The following is a 25,224-nucleotide window of genomic DNA, read 5'->3' as shown; positions in this document are numbered from 1 at the left end:
GTTGTGCTGAGTTTGAGGTATGGCTTTACAACCAGGTGGAAATCTCCCATAGGCAGCTAGAAATACAGGATAGAGAGCTGATGAGATTTAACTGAGAATCAGATACATAGATGTTCAAGTTAATTTAAAGTCAATATAGGATTATACCAAGAATAGAGCACAGGACTGGAGTATAATGACTGTACAGAGAATCTTCGACATTATAATTTTTGCAATAAGGAAGTTACTTTGGTTTGGAGTGTGAAGTCATGTTATTGCTCTCATTTTTTTTTTTTTTTTTGATCATCACTCTATTTGGGCATCCTCTGACACAGTGCTAACTGGCTAATATACTAAAATAGAATTTATCTACTTTTATCAAATGTGATCATGAATATAAGAATAACAGCTAATTCTTACTCCTTAAGATATATTTAATTGAACTAAGTATATTTTGTTGAATTGTGTTTATTTTTTAAAATCATCTTTCTAAATTGCCCACTCATATTACCTCCTAGTTTATGTAATAATGATTTCCAAATGTTTTGTTCCTTTCATTTCTTTCTTAATCATAGTGTAACTCCATCCAATTTCAAACCCTCACCACATCATATTACATTATGAAACCTTTTACATCTGAGCATTGAAAACACAATACAGCCTTAACTAATATCCTGCTCATTAATGATTTGGAAGGTAACTAAAATTAACTATAACCATGAAAGTCTTTTCCTTAAAAACCAATTCTTGTAGTCCTTAATGTATGCACAATTAAAATATTCCAGTATAAGCTTGTATGATTCATAATCCAATGCACACACAGTCACTTAAAGTAAAACAAATTTAATTTAATGAATAATAAGAACTATTTCAGGATATGTGTTTGTTATTGATGGCTATCAACATAAAATATACAGTATCAACTGCTATAGAATATCAGTCATCTGTATTTGTCAAAATAAATTATTTAGTTTATACAAACTATATATTTGGAATGATCACAAAACTACTTTTCTGGCAAGAGATAGTGTTTAGAATTAATTATGTACCTAAAGTGGCCTATTTGCTAGTAAGGATTCAGAAAGCAAAAAGCAATTGAATAAATTAAAAAAAAAAAACTGAAAGTAAAATGATACTCCTCGAATATAAGTAGATCATGCCCTTTAAGCAATTGGTCAGAATCAGTTTTGATTGTTGGTGGAGCCTACTACTAAGATACTGCTGTTTTGTTTGCTGTGGAGTAAAACTGTTAGTGTTTGAGGAAACTGTCTCTATCTTAGACTTTCAGGACCATAAAAGATAATGGGCAGGTTGAATTTTAGGATGACATGTGCATTTTTACAGAAGTTTCTTGTCAGGAAGCCCTGTGTTTTCTACAGATGTCAGAAAGAGAACTTAACAGCACTGTTGGATGCAATATTTTCCCAAAGTCATATGGCATTATCTGATCGTAATGCCATAATGATTGATAATATGCACACAAAAATATTTTAAGTTTACTTCTTGACATTTTCTTTTCCAAAATCAAAGTTAATTAAAAATAAATTATTTTGAAAAATAAGCATCTACCCTAGAACATTTTTTTCCTCTTCCAATATGCTAAATTAAATTCCCTTAACTTGATTTATGTCATCTCAAAGATACTGTGATGGTTCACAAAAATTGCTGAGGCTCCTGTTTTTAGTGTTTTTTCATGGATTCAAAAATATATCTTTCCCTGACAGTGTAAGACAAGCAATATTATTTTCGTGTTCAAAATAGCTAGAATTCAAGTGGTGATGGTAAAATTATAGAGAAAAGATAGTATTGTAAAAGTACTTTAAATTTAGGTGAATTTCAACTTTCCTTAAGGATTTCATATTTATGCACATATTATTACATTTTAACATTTATAGTGTATTATCAGGCTTAGTTGGGTGGCAAATTTAAAAACTGACATTCTTTCTTCAATATTTCTGAATAGAAATCAGAGAGTAGTTAATGCCTCTGTTAATCAAAATGTGATCTTTTGTTGAGAAATTTGGGAATATTTTTTGTGCTCCAGTGATATCAAGCCATTAACTAAATATTAATTTTTAAATGCTCTGAATGTGCAAGAATTGACTTTACAGAGTGCAAGATATAAGTATGCTAAAAAGTAATAAAATAAAAAGTCTTTTTCTATCCCTAACGAAAATCAAGCAGTTTCTCACTGCTATCACAGGGAACTGAATTAGAACATAAGAATTCCCTTTTCCTTTTTGATGAGATATGATAACGATTGGATACTGCAAAATGAGGTAAAAGGGACCTGATTTCACAGCTGACTCTAGCCTTCTTTGTATCTTGGGAAGATCCCTGATCTATCTAAATCTCAGCTTTTAATAATAATAATGACAATAACATTGTCATTCTCTCTGGTCATTTGTGGCAGTTCAGAATATAGCTGCGCTTGTTTTTGTAATTGGCAAGTATGACACAAACTGATATTATTGCTATTAATTCTATATTTCATTTCTAATAGTGTTTTATTTAACCTTGACTTATTTCAAGTAAATCAAGTGGTTCTTTGGTGCCTTGCTTTAAACTCTTCCTACTACAAGGCTACCTTGCTTTTCAGAGACTTTAAAAGTTCCCACATTATGCCTGCTCCCACAGGAGATGTCATCAAAATGGCATACTTTCAATAAATACACATGCTTTATCCCTTTCCTGGATTATAATCTGCTTTTCTGCCCAAGTATGGGCTCTCTTATAGCTAGCTCTCCTCAGGGCATTCCTGAATTAAACTAATGGTGCCTTCAACTCCTAGAAATGGAGTGACCTTAGCACCTCTCAGTCCATTTAGATCCAATTTCTAGAAATATTCTCACATTTATGGCTATTTGCTTTAATGCTGGGGATGGTTATGACACCCACTTCCATGTTCTGCTTCTCAAGTAAGTACCAAATACACTGGTGGCTCCATGCTAACCTGTATTAGTGCAAACCTATCCTAATCACCTCTTTTTACCAAGTATGTCATTTAAATGTTTCAATAAATTATATCATTTATGTGCAGTGAATAGCTGAACATAGCTGAAGTGTGGGGGGGTGATTCTTGGAAAATTCAGAATTATTGCTGAAAACATGGGCTATAGTTATTCTGTGAACAGTTTTAATGTATATTGATTTTTTATATAGCATTTACTTGCTTCTCATTTCTTGTCTAAACAATCCAGCATCACCTGTCACTTGATTATTTAAAAAAAAAAAGGAGAACAAATTTGGATTCTGTAACCTTTCTTATTCAAAAGGATAATTTTATGTCCTCTTGAGAATTCTACATTTTATTCAGTAAAATGTATCAATCCTTGGACCATCATTTAAAATAGTCTATTTTCCCCACTAATCAAAGAAGTAATATTGAAGATTTGAATACCAAATTTTAGATTTTCAAATTATTTGGGTATTAAACTGAAAAGTATCAAAAGATCATTTGTTATTACATCCTCAGTTTAATTATATGCCCCTGAAAAAAAAAAAAGCATAGTCAATATGTAAATAGTATATAGTGCTAAAACATTGTATTTTCATGCTAGAATGTTTATTTATACTTGATTTTGGAAATGGTTATGTCTATTTTATTAAAAAAAATTTCAGTTAGAACATTGTTTAATTCCCCTATTACAACCAGTTTAACCCCAAGTTTAAAATGAGGTGAAGAATTGCCGTCTCAGTAGATAATTAAGCAGAGTAAAGAAGAGCAAAAAATTCATAATATCACAGTTACTTCTGGTGAATTTTCAAAAAAGATTTATTTTGAATTTATGATGCAGATGAAAGCTGAGGATTATTATAACAATGATGATGAACTTTAGTTGAATTTAAATCCTGAAATATAAATGAGACACTTTGCAGAAAGGTCACTGCAGCTTAAAGAAGCAGCACAAAAATAGTATTCATATATGTGAAAGTATATAGCTCATTGGTTCAAAATAATATGTAATATAAAAATTAGTTGTGTTCTCCATATTGGTTGTGGTAAAATTTGCCTCTGCTATAAAAAGATGTTCAAATAAATGTTAAATTAGCATTTTGCATAATATGGTAAAAGTATTTCCTCAATGAGCAGATTATTTCATATATAATCTAAATTATTTTTGATATAAGACTCTAGAGTAAGAAATCATTAAAAGATTATACACTTTTAGTTAACATTTTGTAGCACTGTATAGTCTGCAAAGTGCTTTGCATATATTATCTCTCATACTTAGTTTAGTTTTTTTTGCTCTTCTTTAGAAATAAATCTTCAGCTCAGAGAGATTTAGCAATATGTCATCAAGTACAAAATATACATGTGGCTGAAACTCAAGTTTTATAGTCACCAATCCTGTAGGCATTCTGTTAGGCAATTTTTAGGCACTAAAAATATTTTGTTTATTTTAAAATATTTTATTTTAAAATAAATAAAATATTAATAATGATAGTTATATTGATAAACAGCCTATCTAAAAGGCCTCATGAAGTTCTCATACAAAATTAGTATACAAAATGCCAATAGTAGAGCACAAGGCAATATGTGCTATATAGAGATTTGAAATAACTAGGCTTTGGGAGAAAAGTAAGCACTATGGAATTTCAGAAAGGAGTAGCACAGACACATGGCTGAGTGAATCGACTGAAGGGAAGAGGATTTTTCTATTAACAAGAACAGGATATACAAAGACAGTGAGACAATTGGCCAGTCTACATAATAGTTTGAATAAGGTTAAACACATTGAGTCATATTATATAGAACATTGAAATTCAGAGGCATAGAAGGTTAAACCTGATTCAGTATTTAATAGAATTGATTTGTTCTAGACAACTGGAGTTGCACGGTACAAAACTTAACGTGAAGACAGTTTGCAAAACAAAATAGAGAAAATAGGAAACACGTAGGAACTGAGTCCTAAAACCATCTACTCAGAACTGAGATGAAAGTGCATGGATGGAATAAAACAAAGAGGCATTATAAAACAAAAGTTGATATGGCTTAAGTGTATCACATTTGTTTGTATTTAAGAAAGGAGATAGATTAAAATAAAATGGAAATAAGCTTTTAATCTCAACTCAGAGAAGTGCTGCATCATTATAGAGCTAAAAAAAAAATGTGAAGGAAAGTATGGTTGAATTTTTTGGGTTTTGTTTTAGGCATTTTAAGTATAAGGTAATGGTGAGCTGCCAAAGTTGGAATATACAAAAATGGATGGAAATGCTTTGAGAGAAAATTTATGGCTATAAATTAAGAAGATTTTGTAATTATCAGCACAGGAGTTCAAGCAGTGAGTGTGTTAAGTCATTAAAGAGGGAGGAAAGATCTGAGAGCCATGATTTAGCCAAAAGGGATCTCCTGTTAGTGGAGCAGAGAGCAAATAATCAGAAGAACACATCACAGAGTTAAAAGAGAGGATATCAAAGGGCTGGCATTCAGTGAGAATTTCATTAGAAGCTGCAGAATGATTAAGTGATAGTCTTAAGGAAAAAGATGATGCATTCAAAAAGACTTTTACAGAGATGGAAGCATAGGGTGAAGGAGATATTAGGTATAGAGAAATAGGAGGATTATAATTTTAGATGTATAGCCTGAGATTGAAAAGGAAAGAGAGGTAAAAAGATCTTCAGAATAATTCAAATATGCTCTAGATGACCACTAGGTTTAACACCTTGTGCTAGAAATTGTAGGAGACACAAGATTAATCAGACACTGCATTTGCATGTACTCATTCAAATTAATAAAAGAGGGGAGATATGTATTATATTGTATAATATATATATATAATATATATATAATATAATAATGTATATATATTATATTATATATAAATTATAATGAAGAAACCAGGCTATCATAAATGTAACTTGAAGCTTTTAGAACTATAGATATGTAAAATGAGTACATTTGCATGTACTCATTCAAATTAATAAAAGAGGGGAGATATGTATTATATTGTATAATATATATATATAATATATATATATAATATAATAATGTATATATATTATATTATATATAAATTATAATGAAGAAACCAGGCTATCATAAATGTAACTTGAAGCTTTTAGAACTATAGATATGTAAAAATGAGCAGAGTACTTGAGTCATTCAAGTAGTGGTGAACCTTCTTTAACAAAGATAGCCAAAAATACAGTGCCTTGATTCAGAAAGCATTTATTTCTCCTACTGTGCAGCCTAGAGGAGTGTAGTATAAGGGTCATGGGGCATCTCTGTCTTCCTCAAGCCAGGGCTTCTAATAATCTGTAGTCATCACCATTTCCTAAAAGAGGAAGAAGGCAAAGAAAGTCCAAGGCAAATATCCTTAAAAAGAATTCTCAGAAGTTATATACATCACGTCTGTTCATATTGCAAAGGCTCTTATTTAGTTACTTTCAAGGGAAGAAAGTATAGTTTCATTAGGAGGGCATCAATGTCCCTAGTAAAACTCAGGCAGGACAGTGAACCAGTGTCTACCTTAGATACTCCAAGAAAAGATCAGGAAAGGTCAAACTTAATGATGGCAGTGAGTTGGAGTTGAAGGGTGGGAATAGGGTTTGAATAGTGGAGGGAGTAGAGAGGGTATTACAGGCTAAAGGACAAGATGATCAAAGAAATGGGTAAGAATCAATATAGGATTTGGGGGAAAGTGGCCAGAGGCTGGCGAGTAGGAAAAAAAAGCAGTAGAACACAATCTTGGAATGGTATTATGGAGCACAATGCAGAGGATCTTAAATTCCATGCTTAAATGTCTGGTATTTTGTATGTAGGCTGTAGACATGATTGAAGTTTTGTTTTTAATAGGGTTGTATCATTTAAAAAATTATTCTACATGATAATAAACTGGGAAGCAATATTTAGAGCTTTTAAATTTGGAATGCAAGGTGGAAAGACCATCTCGGAAACTATAGCTACAGAATCTGACAACCTGAACTGGCATTAATGCCAATGGAAATAAACAGGGAAGGAGGAGAGGAGGAAATGAAAGTCTTTCTGTAGGTAGACTGATTTAAATTGACATCTGTCTGGAGGTCAGTGTTAGGAGAAAAGGAATGTAAAGAACTGAAGTTTACTCTAAAGTGTTCAGGATAAGTAAACTAAGGACTAAGAGTAGGACCTTTGTAACTTGATTTGGGAATGCCAGCAGGTGATGCTATTGACAGAAATGGAGAAGACAATAAAAGGGAAGGATTAGGGAGAAAGATTGTGGGTTTGTATTGAACATATTAGCATTGAAAAGTCAATTATCTGGCCACTGGAAATTCACTTTAGATCTAGGAAGTGATTAGGGTTAAATATAGATTTGAGGTGATTGAAATTTTTCTGATGGGCAGAAAAAAGTGTGGAAGTCAATAGAATTTTAAAAAATGGTGAATCAGAAGAATTAGAAGGAAGAAATATTAATCCATATTGACTCAAGATCTGTTGGAAATACAAAGGAAAGAGTTAAGCTAGCAGTTAATCTTAGATGAGAGAGGTAATTCAGTTTAGGAAAAAAACAAAACACACTGGAACTAGAATCAGAGCTGTGTTGACTTGAGTGTGAGGGAGATAAGCAGATAAAGGACAGTGGAAGGCCAGTGAAGTGTGTGTGTGTGTGTGTGTGTGTGTGTGTATGTGTTGAAGGATAACTTACATCACACCATTAGAAGAATGTTACTGCATCAAATGGAGACAGAAGAAAAGCTTTCTGAGTGTCACCATGAAGAATAAATTGCAAATTCAAGTTAGATAGCATTTTTTGTTAAGCTAATTCTACCTCATTTGGGGCCACTGGAGATCTTCATGCTAAAGTAAAAAGCAGACAGAGTGGAGAAGGTGAAAGGTGTACATAATTTGAATTTAAGTATTAGTTTGTCATACATTTTTTCCTTTCTTTCAATTAAATTATATAAGAATCACTCACTGCGGTAGTTATTAGTCTCTTGAAACCAGTGTATTTCCAGATTTTTCCCCCCTACTTTTTCCATTTCTCTTTCCACTTTCCTCCCTCATTTCTCTTTCCCTGTCTTCCTTCCTTCCTTTCCTACCTTCTCAGAATGAAAAATATATGTATATTTTTATATGTACATGTATAAATACATACACATATGGAGAGGAAGGGCAAAATCCTCCATATTTATACTTCCATTTCTGCAACCCCCAAAACTACATCTCCCTCTCCCCATTGAATGGAATCCCTTGAAGCACTTATAAAATTCAAGGGCTCATGGGATTCTGTGTAAAAATCAGAGATCTTGATTAGCCAGGTTTTACATGCTCAATCTCTGTGGTTATGTTTTTAGGATTTGTTATGTACAAAAACTAAATTCAGCTTTTACAGACCAGCTTTGTGTTTATAGCTGATATACTGTCAACAGTAGGAAAAGAAAAGTTTAATTTTCCAGGAATCAGAATAGGAGTCAGAATATGTATCTACAGGCAAAGTCACATTTTAAAATATTTATTATTTAAAAATAGAGTTTATAGAACTTGTCCAAGGCCATGGAGATGCATGGTTCAGCTTCAGAGCCTGTGATCTGATTACTAGATCACTTTTCTTCTGATGAACAGCGAATTGTTTATGGATAGTTAATTGAAAATTAATAATTTTTTTTTTTTAAAAAGACAGTCTTGGATAAAGTTTGATGACCAACATTCTAATACTTTGAAGTACTTTTAAAAATGTATATAACTATTTTTACTAGGGTAAAAGTAATAAAGGCATTTAAATAAAAATAAAATGTTTACAACCAAAGCTAGTTCTACTTCAGTCAGACATAACAAATCAGATCAGAATGTTTAATTACTATCCAATCAACCTTTCTGTTCAGTGTGTCAGTTTAACTTAGAGAACCAAACAAAACATTCCTTCGTTTGTCAAGGATAGGCTATTAAAACAAGGGTGTTCTAAAAATTGCATTAGGAGGATGTAAATGGTTTGTTTGATCTTCTGAATTTTAATATGTCAGAAAGATTATTGTGAAGAAAATTGGGCTTTCTGAAGTGACAGATACATTATTCAAGTAACTTTGATTGAATGCAAGATTTTTTAATGCTTTCATAAAGGGCACGCACACTAATTTTGATTTGTAAAAGAGTGGCTTTAAAATTTGAGATACTAGGGAAAATATTTTGTTAGTTTATTTTTTGATAGTATCATTAATTGAAAATTATATCTGGATTATAACTAGGATAAATTATGTGTACACATGACAATTTATAAAGTTCTTGATTTAAATTTTTTAAGAGATTTTGTTTATATTTCTAAAACCATCTATAATTGGTCTCAAAAATTAGATTAATTTTCTTTTTCTTAAAGCAGTGATTCAAATTAATTGTAGATTTGAAAACAAATAATATGTGGACACCCAGTCTCCATATGCATTCCTGCTTCTCACACTGCTTTGATATCTTGCATATAGCCAGCCTCTCTGAAACACATAATGAAGTCAGAAGCATATATAAGAGTGTAGTTCATTCTGATTTGGTTTTCTGTTTGGATTTGAGTTTGTCACACATAAAGATATAAATACATGGTACTGTATTCTTATAAGAAAAATAATTATTCACTGATTACTTAATCTCTTTCACTTTGGTAGTTTCTATTATAACATAAAAAATTCTCAAAGTGATTTTGTATCATTTCTCCTGTCTTTAACAATTTTTCCAGTTTTAAAAATGTTTATTTCATACCTGTTTTTCTTCTTTAATGAATTTCTAGTTTTTAAAAAAAATTTGTTAATCCTTCTCTTGATAAGCCTACATCTTAAAAATCTTTGTTTACTGATACACATTTTTCTCTTATGTCATATATGGTAAAGAAATGCTACTAGTCATCTTAATATGTAATCAGCTGATAAGGATAGGTATCTTTAAAAACTAGAATTTGCTGTCATGAATATGAAATTGTACTATAAAAATGCTGATTTCTGGTTTCTGCTTAATCTTACCTGTCTTTCTGTTTCTTTTGCAGCAAAAATGCTGGATAGAATGTCTTCTTACTGCCATTTAAATATATTCTTTTCTTCTGTCAATTACCACAGGTTTAGTCCCTATGAGTGGTATAACCCACACCCTTGCAACCCTGACTCAGACGTGGTGGAAAACAATTTCACCTTGCTAAATAGTTTCTGGTTTGGAGTTGGAGCTCTCATGCAGCAAGGTATACGATTCAGCCTGCTATTTCCCTTGGGCACCATGTCCCACTCTTTGCTGGGGGTGACAGCTCTCGCTGGCACAAGTCGCTTGCATGGGTGCCTCTCTGCATGTAACCATAATCCAGCTTCTCCATCTATCTGATGCATTTAGGCATTCTCAAATCCCATCCAAGGGAGATTCTGAGAAAATAATTAGCTTTTGCAATTGCACATAAAGTATATCATCTAACTTTCTTAACCTATAGTAGATACATTATCTCATAGATAACCAAGCTAACCTGATCCATTAGCTAGAAGCTGCGTTTAAAGCACCACTAAGACTGCATCTTCTTGAGACAAGAATACAGTGTATTGCTCCTGTTTCCTGTTTCATTTTGATGTAAAAAATTCCCTTTCCTATCAATTCTTGATGATTAGATGCCTTTGTATTGCATGATTAGTAAATCTACTGCATATAAATTTGTAAAAATAAAATATTTAACCATTTAGAGTTACCTTTACAAGTAAAATATTAGCTGCATCTGATAGTATATAAGAATATAAAGTATTGCATGCTCAGAAGTGCATGCAAAAATACTCTTATAATTATTTAAAAATTATAATATTAATGTTAAAAGTAAAGGCTACCTTTCTTAGAAAATGACATAATACATGCAATATGTTTTAATGGTATATTTATAATTATGAATTTATTATTTTAGTCTCAGTTCTCCCAAGCTGATTTTTTTATTTTTGCTGCTGTGATTTCTTTTATTAATCTTTTAATATTTATATAAAGTTCAGTAAATTAATATGTCAGATCTACTACTCAATATAAAAGATTTCAAAACCAGACTATTTTATGCATTTAAAATGTAATATTTTTAAGTTTTAAAATTTTGTAAATAAATCAAAATGCCCTTTAACAACTGACAGTGACTGGATTAAGGAAAGAAAACATACTTATTTATAAGGGTTACTACACCCATATAAGGGTTTACCTTAAATTTTACTGGTGTATTTATGATCCACATTGAAGAAATTCACTTGGCAATTGCATTACAGCACTGAAGAAGAGAAAATTTATTGTTGAATTATAAACTGTTGTTAATAAAATAGATACTTTCCTTTTGCATGTTTAATATTATGCATAAATCCATTATTTCTGACTGTTTCATTTATAAACTACTTCCTAAACTAAAAGTAAATATTGCATATTAAAAGGAAAAAATTAACTTAAATTCATGTTGCAAGCAGTCCTACTAATTAGATAATTTTTGCTTTTAAAAATATGAACATCCAGATATATACGTATTTAAATCTGAAACTTGAAAGTTCAGAGAACTCTTACATAAACTAATTAAGTGTGTGGCATCTCTTTCCAAATAAAATGAATAATCAATAACTATATTTGCCCTTTCCTACATTTTGGATTCAGTGGCTTTTTTTTCCCCTTAATTTATTTACAGTTGGAAGATAATATTGGAGTTATTTTAAAAAATATAAAAGTGAATAAAAATAAATCACATGAGACAGAAATCTCTTCCAAGTAGCACTGGATTATGTGATTTACCCAGGCACATTGCTAGTAACCTGCTAATAACTAACTTTGGTAGCCTGGAACGAATTATTCTCATAGTAAAGATCTAACCATAATAAAGTTTTTAAAATTATTTTTCCTACCACTTTGAAAAATAGGATATTAATTTTATGTATAATTTATAAAATATTTGGATATTTTTGAATTTCAATATTGGTGAGATAACTTGATATTTATAAAATCTAGCAATAAGAAATAAAATTATATCTAATATCTCTAAAAATGATGACAAGCAATCCAAGCAATGAAAAATTCAAATGTACATTTGCTTTGCCACATAACTACTTCACTGCTGGTGGATACATGAAAGAGGAACCCATACTATTCTGGCTGATGCCCAGCTCCCCAGGAATTAGTGGGATATAGTGCTGGACATGACGTTACCTTGAGTACATGACAGTCAGCCCCTAACCAGGCTCTGATTCACTAGCCTAAGAGGTATTCACTTTAAGTCCTTGGGTAAGATATGAACTTGTGGTAATTGGGCCATTTTTGTCGAATGTCTCCACTGTTCTTTTCTTTCCCAGTCTTGTTTGACTTTATTGGTGGTGTTGTTCAAAAAAAAAAAAAGAAAAGAAATGGTAGACTGGGCAGCCAAAGCTGCTGATCATGGTGGGAATATTTTAGTGTTTCAGTGTCCAAGTGTGTGTCTGACAGGGCCTAGGAGCAACTACATCAGAAAGGTACTTTTCTGTTTTATTTTGTTTTGCTTTTCTTACAGAGTGGTAGGCAAGAGTCTGGAGCTGGAGTTGGCTGTCATGTCCAAGTCTGTCTGCTTTCTAAAATGTTGTTTGTTTGTTTGAAATTGGAAGGGTAAGATGAACTGCAGTATAAGATGGGCTGTTTTGCTAGAACCAAGTCATGATACCACTTCTTTTCAATGTTAGCATGAATAATTTGTTGTATGTTTAATGCATATAGAGATATGTTATCTTACTGGATTCATTATTATATTTAAAAATATATAAAACATGGAGTCCATCTTTGCTTCATTCCATTTTACTCAAACCTTATTAAAATTAATTTATTTGTAGACAGTGCTTTCTTGATTATAGGTTCAAAATGATGAAGGGTAAATAGTAATATATATACATAAATTTTGTATACTTTTCTTATTAAAAAGTTATACATGCTGATATTTATACATTTACATATTAAGGCTATAAATAACATGGTAAAACTAATAGACTCAACTTAAAAAGTGTTAGAATTTTAATGTATAATCTAAATTAATTAAAATTAATAATAATCAAAAGCAATATGTAATGATCAGATCTCATTCTCTTATTAATACCATGAGCAGGCAACTCCAGCCACATATTGTACTATAACTATGAAATTTGTATATGTGTGTAAAAATAAATTTATGCCAATTTAACTATTTATTCTTATTCTGATTTCCCTCACTGAAGCTAACTATAGTGACAGGAGACGTTTGTTTATGCATAAAAAAATAGTTTACTACCTATTTTAAAATAAAAACTGGACTGAAGCCCCCTGGCTCAAAAAATGTGGATAACTGAAATTGTTTTCGTACATTACTTTTTAAAATGGCAGTATAGACAAGATTTTTGAGCTTCATATACATGAATAATGAAACTTCTCATAAATAAAGCTTGTTAAGAAATGGATCAAAATGTACATTAAATCATTTCTTCTAAAACCTACTTAACTAACAAGAATGTGATAATCTATAACAGTAGTTTATAAACAGGAGAGATATTCTCCATTCTAATGCTATTTTTATAAAGGCTATCCAGTCATTAATATGTGATTCTTATTTTGTACTGTCTCAGGTAGAGCTCCAGTCTCCTGTCACTATATGTAAACACAGATGTCCTAAGAGACATGCTATCTGAAATTAGCCTCTGCTCTCCCACGGGGTTGTTCCTTGCTTACTAAAGTGATACGTAAATCTATGATTTAAGCTTTTATTACACAGTGATTCCATTCTTCCACTGTGACCAAAAGTACCTGACTGCTGATCAAATTCTCTGTATTCGTCTTACCTTTTCCCCCCAATCTTTGTTAGGTTCTGAGCTCATGCCCAAAGCGCTCTCCACCAGGATAGTGGGAGGCATTTGGTGGTTTTTCACACTTATCATCATTTCTTCGTATACTGCTAACTTAGCCGCCTTTCTGACAGTGGAGCGCATGGAATCCCCTATTGACTCTGCTGATGATTTAGCTAAACAAACCAAGATAGAGTATGGAGCAGTAGAGGATGGTGCAACCATGACTTTTTTCAAGGTAAGTCCTACTGGTTATCTAAAATTTATGTATTAAAATGATAGAACACAAACAAACCTTTTCTTGTTAATGAATGTAAGAGCATAGGAACGTTGTTATTTGTAGAGAATAATCAATAGCATATTTCTCATGGGTTGGAGACATATTCAACTAAATATATGGTCATCAAGGCAAATAATTTTAATACTTGCAAATGGCAAGGAGTTGTTGCTTTATAAGTATTTCATCTTTGTTTGGAGGAAAATCTGTTCAGAAGTAACATTATTTTCCCCACCAAGGTTTTGTCATTGAATGTAACTAGGCAAAGTACTATATCTACTGAAAATTGAATAGTGGGAGATTCAGACTCTACAAGGTGTGGATATTCCAGAAGAATAAAATGATTATATGTAAGAATGTTTTCCATATAGGCATTTCTTTCTGTTAAGATGAAACAGGTTTTACTTGTTGAGAGCCTACAGAAAAACAAGGAAAATAAGCACAAACAGTTCCTTTTCGCTGGACAATCATCCATCTAATATTCTGGAAGGCGAAGAATCTCAAAATGGGCTACCCCATTGGCATGCAGTGGTTTCCAGTGGGGAAGTCTGTTAAACATTTAATGGAAATTATGGTGGCACCAAATTCCAGGCGCATAGCATCTTGTCCTCCTCTTTAATATTCAGATTGTCTCCTTACTTCCACTGATCTCATTGGGTCAGAGTACAGCCAATGAGGAGATTCCACTTTAGGGAATCAGTATCATGTCATAATTTATTTTCTATTTTACTATTTTTATATTGTTTGTAATTTAGCAAATTTTTAAGCCTTGGTAGTTTCCGTCATTGTTCACACAAATGCAATTGGCAGTTCAAGTGTGCAGAAGTGGTAGATTGTTTTTCTCTTTAAAAAATAACTGACTCAAGCTATAAAATAAATTATTTCAACAAACCTCCAGGAAGCACCTACCAAGTACCAGAAACTGTGCTATACATTGGGTATTCTAGAGCAAATGATATCTAATTCTCACTTTTAAGAAATTTATAGTTTGTTGGAGATGGGATCAGTGATCATATAACAGGATTTAATATGAGTTAACTTGCCAAATAATTATATAATTTTCTTTGTGAAAATTCTTACCAAATTAAATCAGCTTTTGGGGGGGGTTCTGGAGATCACCAAATGCCTAAAGAATGAGATTGATTGAATGTTTTAGTCAAATACACATAATTCTTAAAATTAAATTGCTTTCAAAGAGAATATTTTTAATGGCTAGCTTAAAGATTGGATGCATATTTTACATTTAATTGGAAAATTATTATCATTTAATTAAATTTATTGAATAATCAAGTATGAGCAAGTCATTGAGATCAATATGGTGCTATTTGATTATGTTCATTGCAATTGATCATTTTTCCCAATTGAGTATTACATATTAATATTGTTTTTTTTATTTAAAAAACCTTTTTTAATGAAAAAAGAGACTAGCTATTTAAAATTATAAATGTATATCATCAGTGTTAGTAACTTTGTAGAGAGTGAATATGTGGCGCATTTAAATTATCACAGTATTCGAGGGACTTTTGAAGTTGAGTTTGTACAATAATGAATATAAGTACTAATGCAAGTGGTCTGATACCAGAAGTAATTATTTTAGCCTCACAAATACTTCAAATTTTGTTTTTATTTTCTAGATTGCTCATATATCACGTTTCAAAGCTCTTGTGTATTATAGCAAGATACACCTCTGGAAAAATCACTGAAAATTTTCACCTTTTCCCCATCTTTGAGCTTATTTCTCCATTTCTTTTCTTTACAATCTTTCTAGTCTTCTGCTATGCTTTTTGTTGCTGCTGTTGTTGTTTTAGTTTAGTTGCTCTCTTGCAGTGTCATTTTACCTAACTTCACGTTTCTTTGCTTTTCAGTTTTCTTCTTAGTCTTTCATCTCTAGTTTTCTTTTCTCATACATGGGAGTGCCTCTAGCACCCAGAGAAAATTGATGTGAAACAACTTTCTGTTTCTAGCAGCACAGACTTTCTTTCTGTAAAATTGAAGCCTTTGGGAATGTGCAGTAGTCACAATAAAAACCATACAGTGATAATCACTAAGGTGACAATTATGTTGATAGTTTTATCACATGCTGACATCTTACTGTTGAAACTTGAAAAGGCATTAAAATTTAAAAGGATACAGTATTTAGTAAATGTTGATTTTTCTTTAGTTATTTTAGTGTATCCCTAAATGATACTAATTTCAGCTACATATTTTGGCTTGTTAAACTATATGCTTATACTAGCTATTGGTATGAATTTTTTTTCATATGAAAGCTCCTTTCCTGGTGTCTGCAATGCCAGAGACCCAGGTTCGATCCCTGGGTTGGAAACATCCCCTGGAAAAGGGAATGGCAACCCACTCAATATTCTTGCCAGGAGAACTCCATGGACAGAAGAACCTGGCGGGATACAGTCCAGGATGTCCCAAAGAGTTGGACATGACTGAGAGATGAACACTTTCACTTTCTATACCAGCTATTAGTATGAATTAAAAAAAAAAAAAAAATCCCTACCAATCTGGAATTTAAGCAATTGCACACTCATTTTGAAATTCTGCAATGAATCAGAGACTATTGTGTATAGTCAATTTACATCTGATACCATTATTTTATTTCTTAATTAACAGCAATGCATACAAACACTCTAGGAAGCACCCTTAAGGCATTGACTTTCTAAAGGAATTTCCATCCTGTTTTTACTAATTGAATAAGACCCTGCTGTTAGCTAATTGTTCTGGAACAGCTCAGTTCCAAAAATTATTTTAAAGAATGGTAAAAATGTATTACTACAAGCAAGAGCTGGCTTAAGATATCTGGGCTTAAAGGAGGGGTGAGTGTTCAGTATTGCAGAAACAGAGTTACACAGTCATTCTACAGCACTGAATAATTCTTTTTCCAAAGAACATGCCTGACTTTGTTCATTGACCTTACATGTATACTGTTGTCAAGAAGATTTCATTCATTTCCCCTATATCCATTACACGCCACACATATTCTCTCCAGGGATAAAATGTAAAGCAATGACTGGGAAAATAATTAAAAACTGAGCAGACGGTGGTTCTTCATTGTAATCTCATGTAAAACAATAGAAAGCTATATGACATCGTCAATATGTTCACAGTCATATTTAGATAATAAAATAGCTGAGGGCCCAGGGATCTTATTGAAAAACAATAAAGTAGGAGTCAAACCATTCTTCTCAGAATCTAGGAACTTGGTGCAGCCAAACTGAAACCTCACCCCAACACAGTACAGAATGTTACCAAGCAACTAGCAAATGCTTTTCTCCTTGAAGTATAAAGATTAGGAGAATGAGTACATGTAGATTATCAGCTCAAAAATAACTCGGCTATAGCCGGTAGGTATTATGATCTCTTTTGAGAATCCCTAGATTTTCAAAGTGAATCATGTGTTTTACAAATGATGCTGAAATCACATTTCTGTGCAACTCGTGACTCGGGTTTTTCAATTTCTGAAATTTTCTCTCTGGGTTTGGTCTCCCTGAAATCTCTGGTTTTGTTACATACACTAATATAGTCTGTCTTTCCTAAAGATATCACAGGAAATACATGTCCTCTTTTATAGTTATTTAATAAATTCTGCCGTATGTTGAAAGAACATTTAAGTAGTATCAAATATCTAATGTAAATCACTTAATACTTCTGAACCTATATTCTACAATTTAGAATAGTTAAGAGGGAAGGAAACTGGAATCAGAGAAACCTGAGCTTAATTCCTAACTCCACCATCTACTATCAGTGTTACATAGTTAGGTTTCCTTTACGGCACAACTCACTTTTTTTTAACCAAATTCTGTACAGTTATCTTTTGGAACAATGAATATTGCATTCATTGATGCAACACCTGTGATGAAGGATTTTAGCTATGTTTAGAATATGCGTTTACTTTGAAAAATTTTCTATTCTGTAGAGAGTTGGAAAGGTTTCTTCAAAATATGTAGCCCTCCATAGTATTTTCATTTTAACCTTAGGTTAAAAAATCAATTTATTCAAGAGTGTATGAAGGTTACAGAGTTAGGAATGCAAGCAAATGGATTAATCCATCTGGGGAGGGTAGTTTTATCTTTTGTTACTTAGTAAAAAAGAAGATATTATTTAGTTTCATTTTTTTATGCATAGTTTCCCTCTTTAGAAGAATTCAAAGTACATTCTAAATGCCAACTCATTAATCTTGCCAGCAACCCCTATCAAGGTAGGAAGCAATTATCATTATGCTCATTTAACAGATGAGGAAACTGGGCCATGGAGAGGTTAAGTGACTTATTAATTATGAAACCAATAACCAAGGAACTCATAATATTGACAATAAAAGTAATAGCCAAAGACATCATGGCATAACCATCATTACTCAAAAGAGCTAAATACATTAGTCATTTGGGCTAACCCACATGACCTCAACTGTTTGATCATATTAAGTTTCTAAAACATTTGCCTTAAACCATTGGGGCATATACAACTATAGCATGTTCTGTATAGTCTGCTACTTATTCTGAGCTTATCAGTTCAATGGTCTTCTAAAATTAAATTATGCCGGGGTGACAGTACAGGTTTTTAAGGCTGAATTGCTTGTGTGGCATGCCTGTAATGATTTTCTGAAAGCTTGACTGATTTTTGCTTCTTAAATGCCAAAAGAACATAAGTAGTTTCTGAGTCAAGGGATAGAATGTAAAAAGTTGACAGTTTACTGCATGCACTTAATAAATGGATTTAGAAGCATACTATTCATAGATCTTAATTTCTGCAGAACATAAATTCTGTTATTTTTATTGAGAATAGTGGTGCTAATGGAATTATAATATATTTACTATAAAGAGATTTATACATTAGAAAAGTAAATTCTTAACATGGCATCTATAGTTATTTTTTAGATCAAAAAGTGTTTTCTGAAATAAATGCTTATTTTCCCCATAAGTTGATGGTAAAATACTTGGGAATTTCCATTTTGCATATTCAGGAAATTGACCTAGAATAGTTTTTGGACGTGGCAAAGGTATTTAACATTAGTTTTGAATTTATTGTATTTATTTTTAATTTTTATATAATCAACATGCAGCATTGTGTAAGTTTATGGTGAAAAACCTATTGATTTGAGAGACATATGTATTGCAGTATGGTTACTACTATAGCATTAGAAAACATCTTAGTGACATCATAATTATCATTTCCTTTTTGTGGTTAGAACAATCAAGATCTAGTTTCTTAGCAACTTGGAAGTTTATAATGCAGTATTGTTGACTATAATCATATGCTTCACATTATATCTCCAGAACTTATTCTTTAATGACTTTGTATTTTATATGGCAAATTCTTAATTAAGCATAGTGATCACAAAAAAAAGGTTCAATAATTATTTGCACATGGATAGAAATTGAGTATGATTTTCATTATGTACCAGATTTACTATTTAATATATTCTAATGATTTCTACCATTATCCAGAAAGGATTCTTTGACAATATAATAATTGGAAAATTCATATGGTACTTTAGTAAGTACAGGGATTATTTCTTAAATATTTGCTCAATCTAAGGGTTGCCCCCTTTATTTAGGTATGTATCACTAACCAGCATACAGCTTTGTTCACAGTTAATTTAACCTACTTGGAATCAATTTATGCTTAGTAATGATAGCCCCCTTTCTCCTCCTAGCAAAAAAGGTCTCAAATGTTATTTTTCTGTCTCACATGGGAAATATTTTCTCTATAACTATAAAATAATTTAAAGATAAAATATTAATATGAGAATAGTTATATTGGCAGCAAATTTTGTGATAAAAATGTTTGACTCATTGATAAGAGTATGCCTCCCTGTGTATGCATCAAAAATTCTAAACCAGCAGTCCCCAACTTTTTTTGACACCAGAGACCAGTTTCACAAAAGACAATTTTTCCACGGACTGGGGTGTCTGGATATTTTCAGGATGATTCAAGCACATTACATTTACTGTACACTTTATTTCTATTATTATTATATCAACTCCACATCAGATGATCAGACATTAGATCCGAGAGTTTGGGGACCCCTGTTCTAGACCATAGCCCAGTAAAGTTAGTCATACTGACTACTTTATTAGAACCCCCAGTTAAAGCACTACTTTAAATCATGGGGCTATTTTTTTATCTAATGAAGTCCTCGAAAATATGGCAAACTATAGGACTAAATCACATGCATAGCACATGGAAATATGGTCTTGTCTGTGACAATCATATCATTGATGAATAATAGTCTTGGTTTTCTTATCAATTTTTCTTTTACAAAGGATAGTGTCACTATTTTGTTCTATTGGATATACAATCCTCTAAGTTGTAAACATCTTTAAAATATCCATTCGTGTACATCATTAGTCTCAACCTATCTGCACATTAGAACATTAGAATCACTTGGGGAGCTTTCAAAGAGCACTTCTTTCCAAGCCAAGTGATTAAACTTCCTTGAGGCAGGATCCTGGGCATCTTTTTTATAACCTCCACTGGTGATTCTAATGTGCAGAAAGAGTTAATTTGATATTTAAATAGCCCCTTGTTTATTGGTAATACTTGTTATTAACTAATTGCATCCACTTCTACTTCTTTCATTTTACAGTTGGCATTTTTCTCTTCTGCAACTCAGACATTGCAAAATATCAGACAAAGGCATGAAATGGTAATTCTGCTGACCACATTCTTACTTCTTTTAGATTATTTACTTGAATTCTGTTTAAAGCCTTTTTCAACAGGTTTGCTGAGTATAAATAGTACAATTACATCTTCACTTTTGACACAATTCCTGGAGGCTCTTGATAGGTGTGCATAAGAACTGTCTTGTAGCTGGATGAAGAAGGTTAGAACTTTCTCCTTGCTCAAAGAAATATGGTGGGGGTAAATCCTGATTTTTGTTTGTGTCCCTAACAAGTTGAGAAAGCATATGTCTTATGGGAACTGAGCAGTGAATATATTCACCTTTCTTTTATAGACCTTTATTGCAGTTTCTTCTGTCAAGGCGGGGATGGAGGGGCAATTAAAGAAGAGACCTATAACAGGGCATACTAGAGTCTTGAAAGGACTGTGTTAATACATGCGACTTTTCTGTTTTCCGAATGGGGAGGAGATTAAGAAGAGATGAAATACTTCACACTGTGTGTGTGCCTGCTCAGTTGTGTCTGACTCTTTATTGACACTATGGGCTACAGCCCACCAGACTCCTCTGTGCATGGGATTCTCCAGGCAAGAATACTGGAGTGGGTTGTCAGTCCCTCCCCCAGGGGAACTTCCCAACCTGAACCATTTGAAATTTAGGCTCATGCAGTTTTCTTGCCTGAGCTTATTGTACAATTCTATAATATTTGGTGAGCCACTGTCACTCCTTTCCTTGTGGAAAAAAAATGTACCTACATTAATGGATGGGAATAAATTATTACATAATTAAAATTGAAGTCTTCCTTTGTGTCACTATAATTCTTCAGTATCCCCCTATGGATCTAAACTGAAGCAAAATGTTTCTCAAACCTGACATTCTGCTTTATCTTGGGAAATGGGAAAACCAGATAGTTTAAATCTTGGCCGAAATCTATTCTTGATAACTTGCTTGCAAGTCCTACCTGGGCAATTACTCTGTGGTTATTCAGAATAAATAGAGACTTCATTTTAAATTTTTTGTTTACTTAGGGTATTCAACTTTGGGGATAATTTAGTTTACTTTGAATTTTTTTCTACAAGCTTAGAAGAGTGAAACAAAACTTAGAAGTTTTGTATGATTGAAGACCAGCATATCTGAGTAGTCAGTTTAGATTAGTGATTAATACTATTACTGAAATGTTCATTTCTTCATGTTGATGTATTTTTCATCAGATACTTTTTTCTAGGAAAAAAAAAACTCAACACAGATTTTTGTAGCCATATTATTTCTCTGACTCTCCAAAATTATTTTTTTCTCTATTAATGATATCAAGATATTGATTATAGGTAATGGATCACATTAGTTTAAATGCTAATATTTTGTTTAATATTATACATTTGGTATTTTTGAAGTGTTTTTGTATTCTTTTCAGTGTCTAGTATGGCTTTGATATTAATTAGTCAAGTTTGAAATATTTAAACCAAGTCTTTATGATGCATTTAATTTATTGGCAGAATAAAGAAGTGATTTTTACCCAAAGAGGTTGTCTCCTTCCCCCATCCTCATCTAACACACAATTTATTGTATGTGAGGCCCGATCCTATGTTTATTACAGGGATTTGCATAAGGCCTACAGAAAACCAACACCATTTTACTATGTTCCCATTGCAAGAAATAAAATGGTGCCTTTGAGGAAAGCTGGTTCATCAGACACTAGTTTAGCATGCCAAGTTACAGCTATCAATTGTGAAACAGCAGATGTGAAGGCTAGCTGGCATCAGAGCATATGAGTCAAAGACTTTCCTATGGGAAAGAAAGTGCTCCATTACACTTTATCTATACTAAGAAGAGAGGTTCTATCAAGCTGTCTGAAAATTAGAATATGATGGTTTTTATTACCCAAGTTCTGCCAGAGTGAATTCAGTAGTTAAAAAGTAAGCCATAACACCATTCTGGGAATTATAAGTGATTAGAGTTTCAATGTATTTAAACTTGGAAGGAGCGGCCACTTTTATTCTAGCTTCTGTGAAATATCAGAGACAAAAATTTAGTCTCTAATTGTTACAGTTTCAATATGTACCAATGAAGACTTGCAGCACTTGAAGGAAAGAAACAAGTCATGTATTCCACTGAAGTGTAAAGTTTGAGAAACAATGTTTTAATTGCCTTGGAAAGCAAGTATGTGGATCTCCTGTTATTCCAGGATAGCTGTGGTTCTCTCTCTCCTTTGCCTTCCCTTCTCTGCTCTGTGCAGGGACGACTCTTGCTGTTTGTGAGGTCAGGATGGCAGCTCAAACACTGCCTTGTACCTCATCAATCGTAGGAGAGAGGCCCCCCCAGGGAATGAAAAAACTTGAAAATCAGTTAATATAGTGATGTCGAGCTGACATGTCAAGTGCTGGATAATGGATAATAGTTGTCACTGTAAGAGTTTATAGCCACTGGTTAGGCAAAAATTTGAAAGAAATTCAAGAAAGACGCATTTCTGGACACAGAAAAACTAGGCTTGAGATAAATATAAAAAAACCTATCATGTTTTATTTCTTAAAAATAAAGTGATGATTTCATATACATACATAACCATATACAAGAATGATTTGAAAACAAATGTATGAACAAAAAATCCAGACTCTGTTATGTAAATTTTTTTAGGAAATTACATTTATTGGCATTGAGGCTAAGATCTATTAATCATGCTTACTTTTTTATGGGTTTTTTGGGGGGCATCCAACTTTAAAATATCATAAAAGACATATTATTCTAGTCCTCTGGATTGTCTGTTAATTAGAGTGACAACATTGAAACCTCTACTAAATCCAGAATATCTCTGGCAGTTAATGTTCTTGATTTTGCATGCACTGTAATGTCTCTTTGGAGAGAAGCTGTTCTTTCCCTGCAAATGGAATTTACACTAATTAGAATTTTTGGTCAGCTGAATTTTCTTTTGTTCATCTGTACCTTATTCCTTTCCCAAAGTCTGAATAACAGTAATATCACTTTGTTCTTTGACATTAAGAGCTGATTTAAGACATCACATGATTGTTAAGTTAGTCCTTTCATTATATCATAAAGTAAAATGAAGTTTACTATTAATGCTGCTGCCAATGGTTATTCCCCTTTGGAAGCAAGCATAATGTATGGTTTTGAGTCATTCTGACACTCAGTGATCTAATACTCAATTATCATGCATATTCACAAAGAGTAAAGAAGTCATAACTCATTCCTAGTTTTTTATATCCTTCTGCTTAACCCACACATAGATTGGAAAAAAAGGACAAAATAAACTTCAGAACTTGTTAATAGGCATTGGTAACTGCAAGCTGAATAATACTGTCCTAAAAATATTGTTTTAAAAATAAAACTGGATTAAACATTACTATTAAATGTCTTAGTCAACTCATTTTTTTTCTTTAATATTAATGATCCTGGCAGTGTCTACAATTGTTAAAATCTCTAATGCTTACTGGTGAGCACTCTTATTGGACTCAAATATTCAGAGAAATTCTTTAATAGTAATAAATAAAGAACACTTCTGATGAGTGAATGTATGTGTATATGTGCAAACATATTTGAATGAATGAGTTATTTAGGAATAAAACATGCCAGCTTAATTGAAGTTAAATTATTGATGATTACATAATTTATTTTTCTTATAACCAGTTTCCATATGAAATCTGTTTTGGTAGGAAATGTTAACAGGGTTGGCGATAAATTGTACTTTTATATTTCCTGACAGCATTTGAATAATGCTTTTGATTGTTATTAGCCTATACTAGTGGAGTATAGTGAAAAGATTTGATTATCTCTAAAAGTAGGTGTTTCATTTATTAAATATTGTAATTATAGCTAATTAGAGGCTACACCATAAATTAGTTTGCTTTGTAGGTCCCTTGACTGTTTTCAGAACACTGTGAATTTGTGCCTCATTTTAATTTACTACAAAAACAATTAAGTACAGACCAAAGAAACAGAAAACAGCATTAATAATGTATATAAAGAGTTGTTGAGCCACTATAATGCATTTTAACATAATGATTAAGTGCATAGTCTAGATTGTGGCATGAAATCCTACATCTGCCTCCCACTTGGGATTATTTAGCCAGGCTCTCCAGGTTTCTATGTTCTTATAGGTTAAACTAGGGGTGTAAATTTGGGTCTCATAGATTGTTTACATAGAGACCTGAACATGTGACAAATTCCCATTATGTACTTACTACAGTTCTTATGTATGGAATTTAATAGTTGAATTGTTAAACTCTGTAGCAGGTGAAACGATTTCCCCAAATATAAATGTTTGAATTCCTGGAAATATACCCAACTTACCTACTGTTAATGCTAGGATCTGACACTTCGTTGCATTTTTGTTTCATTAATAATTTAATCTTGATTGTAGATTATTTTCAAATACTTATTTAAGGATAATCTTCTGGATTATTATTTCAGTTCTTGTACTGCTTAAAAAATAAAACTAATCATGAGTCCATTTCCATCCATAACTTACATATAGCTTTTTAATTAATGGTTTATATTAATAGTTTAAATAATGGTCTTTTTAATTAACATGTGAGATTTGCTTTGACAAAAATTCATGTTCAGAATTTTTGCTTATATAGAAGAAAAACTCCCATTTTTAAACTCC

The 25,224-nt window shown here is 32.1% G+C and overlaps 1 protein-coding gene across 8 annotated transcripts in view; it reads left to right on the top strand.

The window, feature by feature from the left end:
* Positions 1-25,224, top strand: part of GRIK2 (glutamate ionotropic receptor kainate type subunit 2) — a 733,346-nt gene that overhangs the window by 599,812 nt on the left and 108,310 nt on the right. For 5 of the 8 annotated variants that reach the window (XM_070796030.1, XM_070796031.1, XM_070796034.1 and 2 more), the window contains 2 exons: positions 10,000-10,118; positions 13,725-13,942. In XM_070796030.1, the coding sequence (XP_070652131.1) occupies positions 10,000-10,118; positions 13,725-13,942 (337 nt within the window). Of the gene's footprint in view, positions 1-9,999; positions 10,119-13,724; positions 13,943-25,224 lie in introns of those variants that run through there. The other 3 variants (XM_070796036.1, XM_070796035.1, XM_019967309.2) reach the window with 3 other exon arrangements.

This window comes from Bos indicus, chromosome 9 (assembly GCF_029378745.1).
Source record: "Bos indicus isolate NIAB-ARS_2022 breed Sahiwal x Tharparkar chromosome 9, NIAB-ARS_B.indTharparkar_mat_pri_1.0, whole genome shotgun sequence".
NCBI lineage: Eukaryota > Metazoa > Chordata > Mammalia > Artiodactyla > Bovidae > Bos > Bos indicus.
Note: the sequence above shows the minus strand (reverse complement) of the source record. Positions and strands in the feature narration are given on the sequence as shown.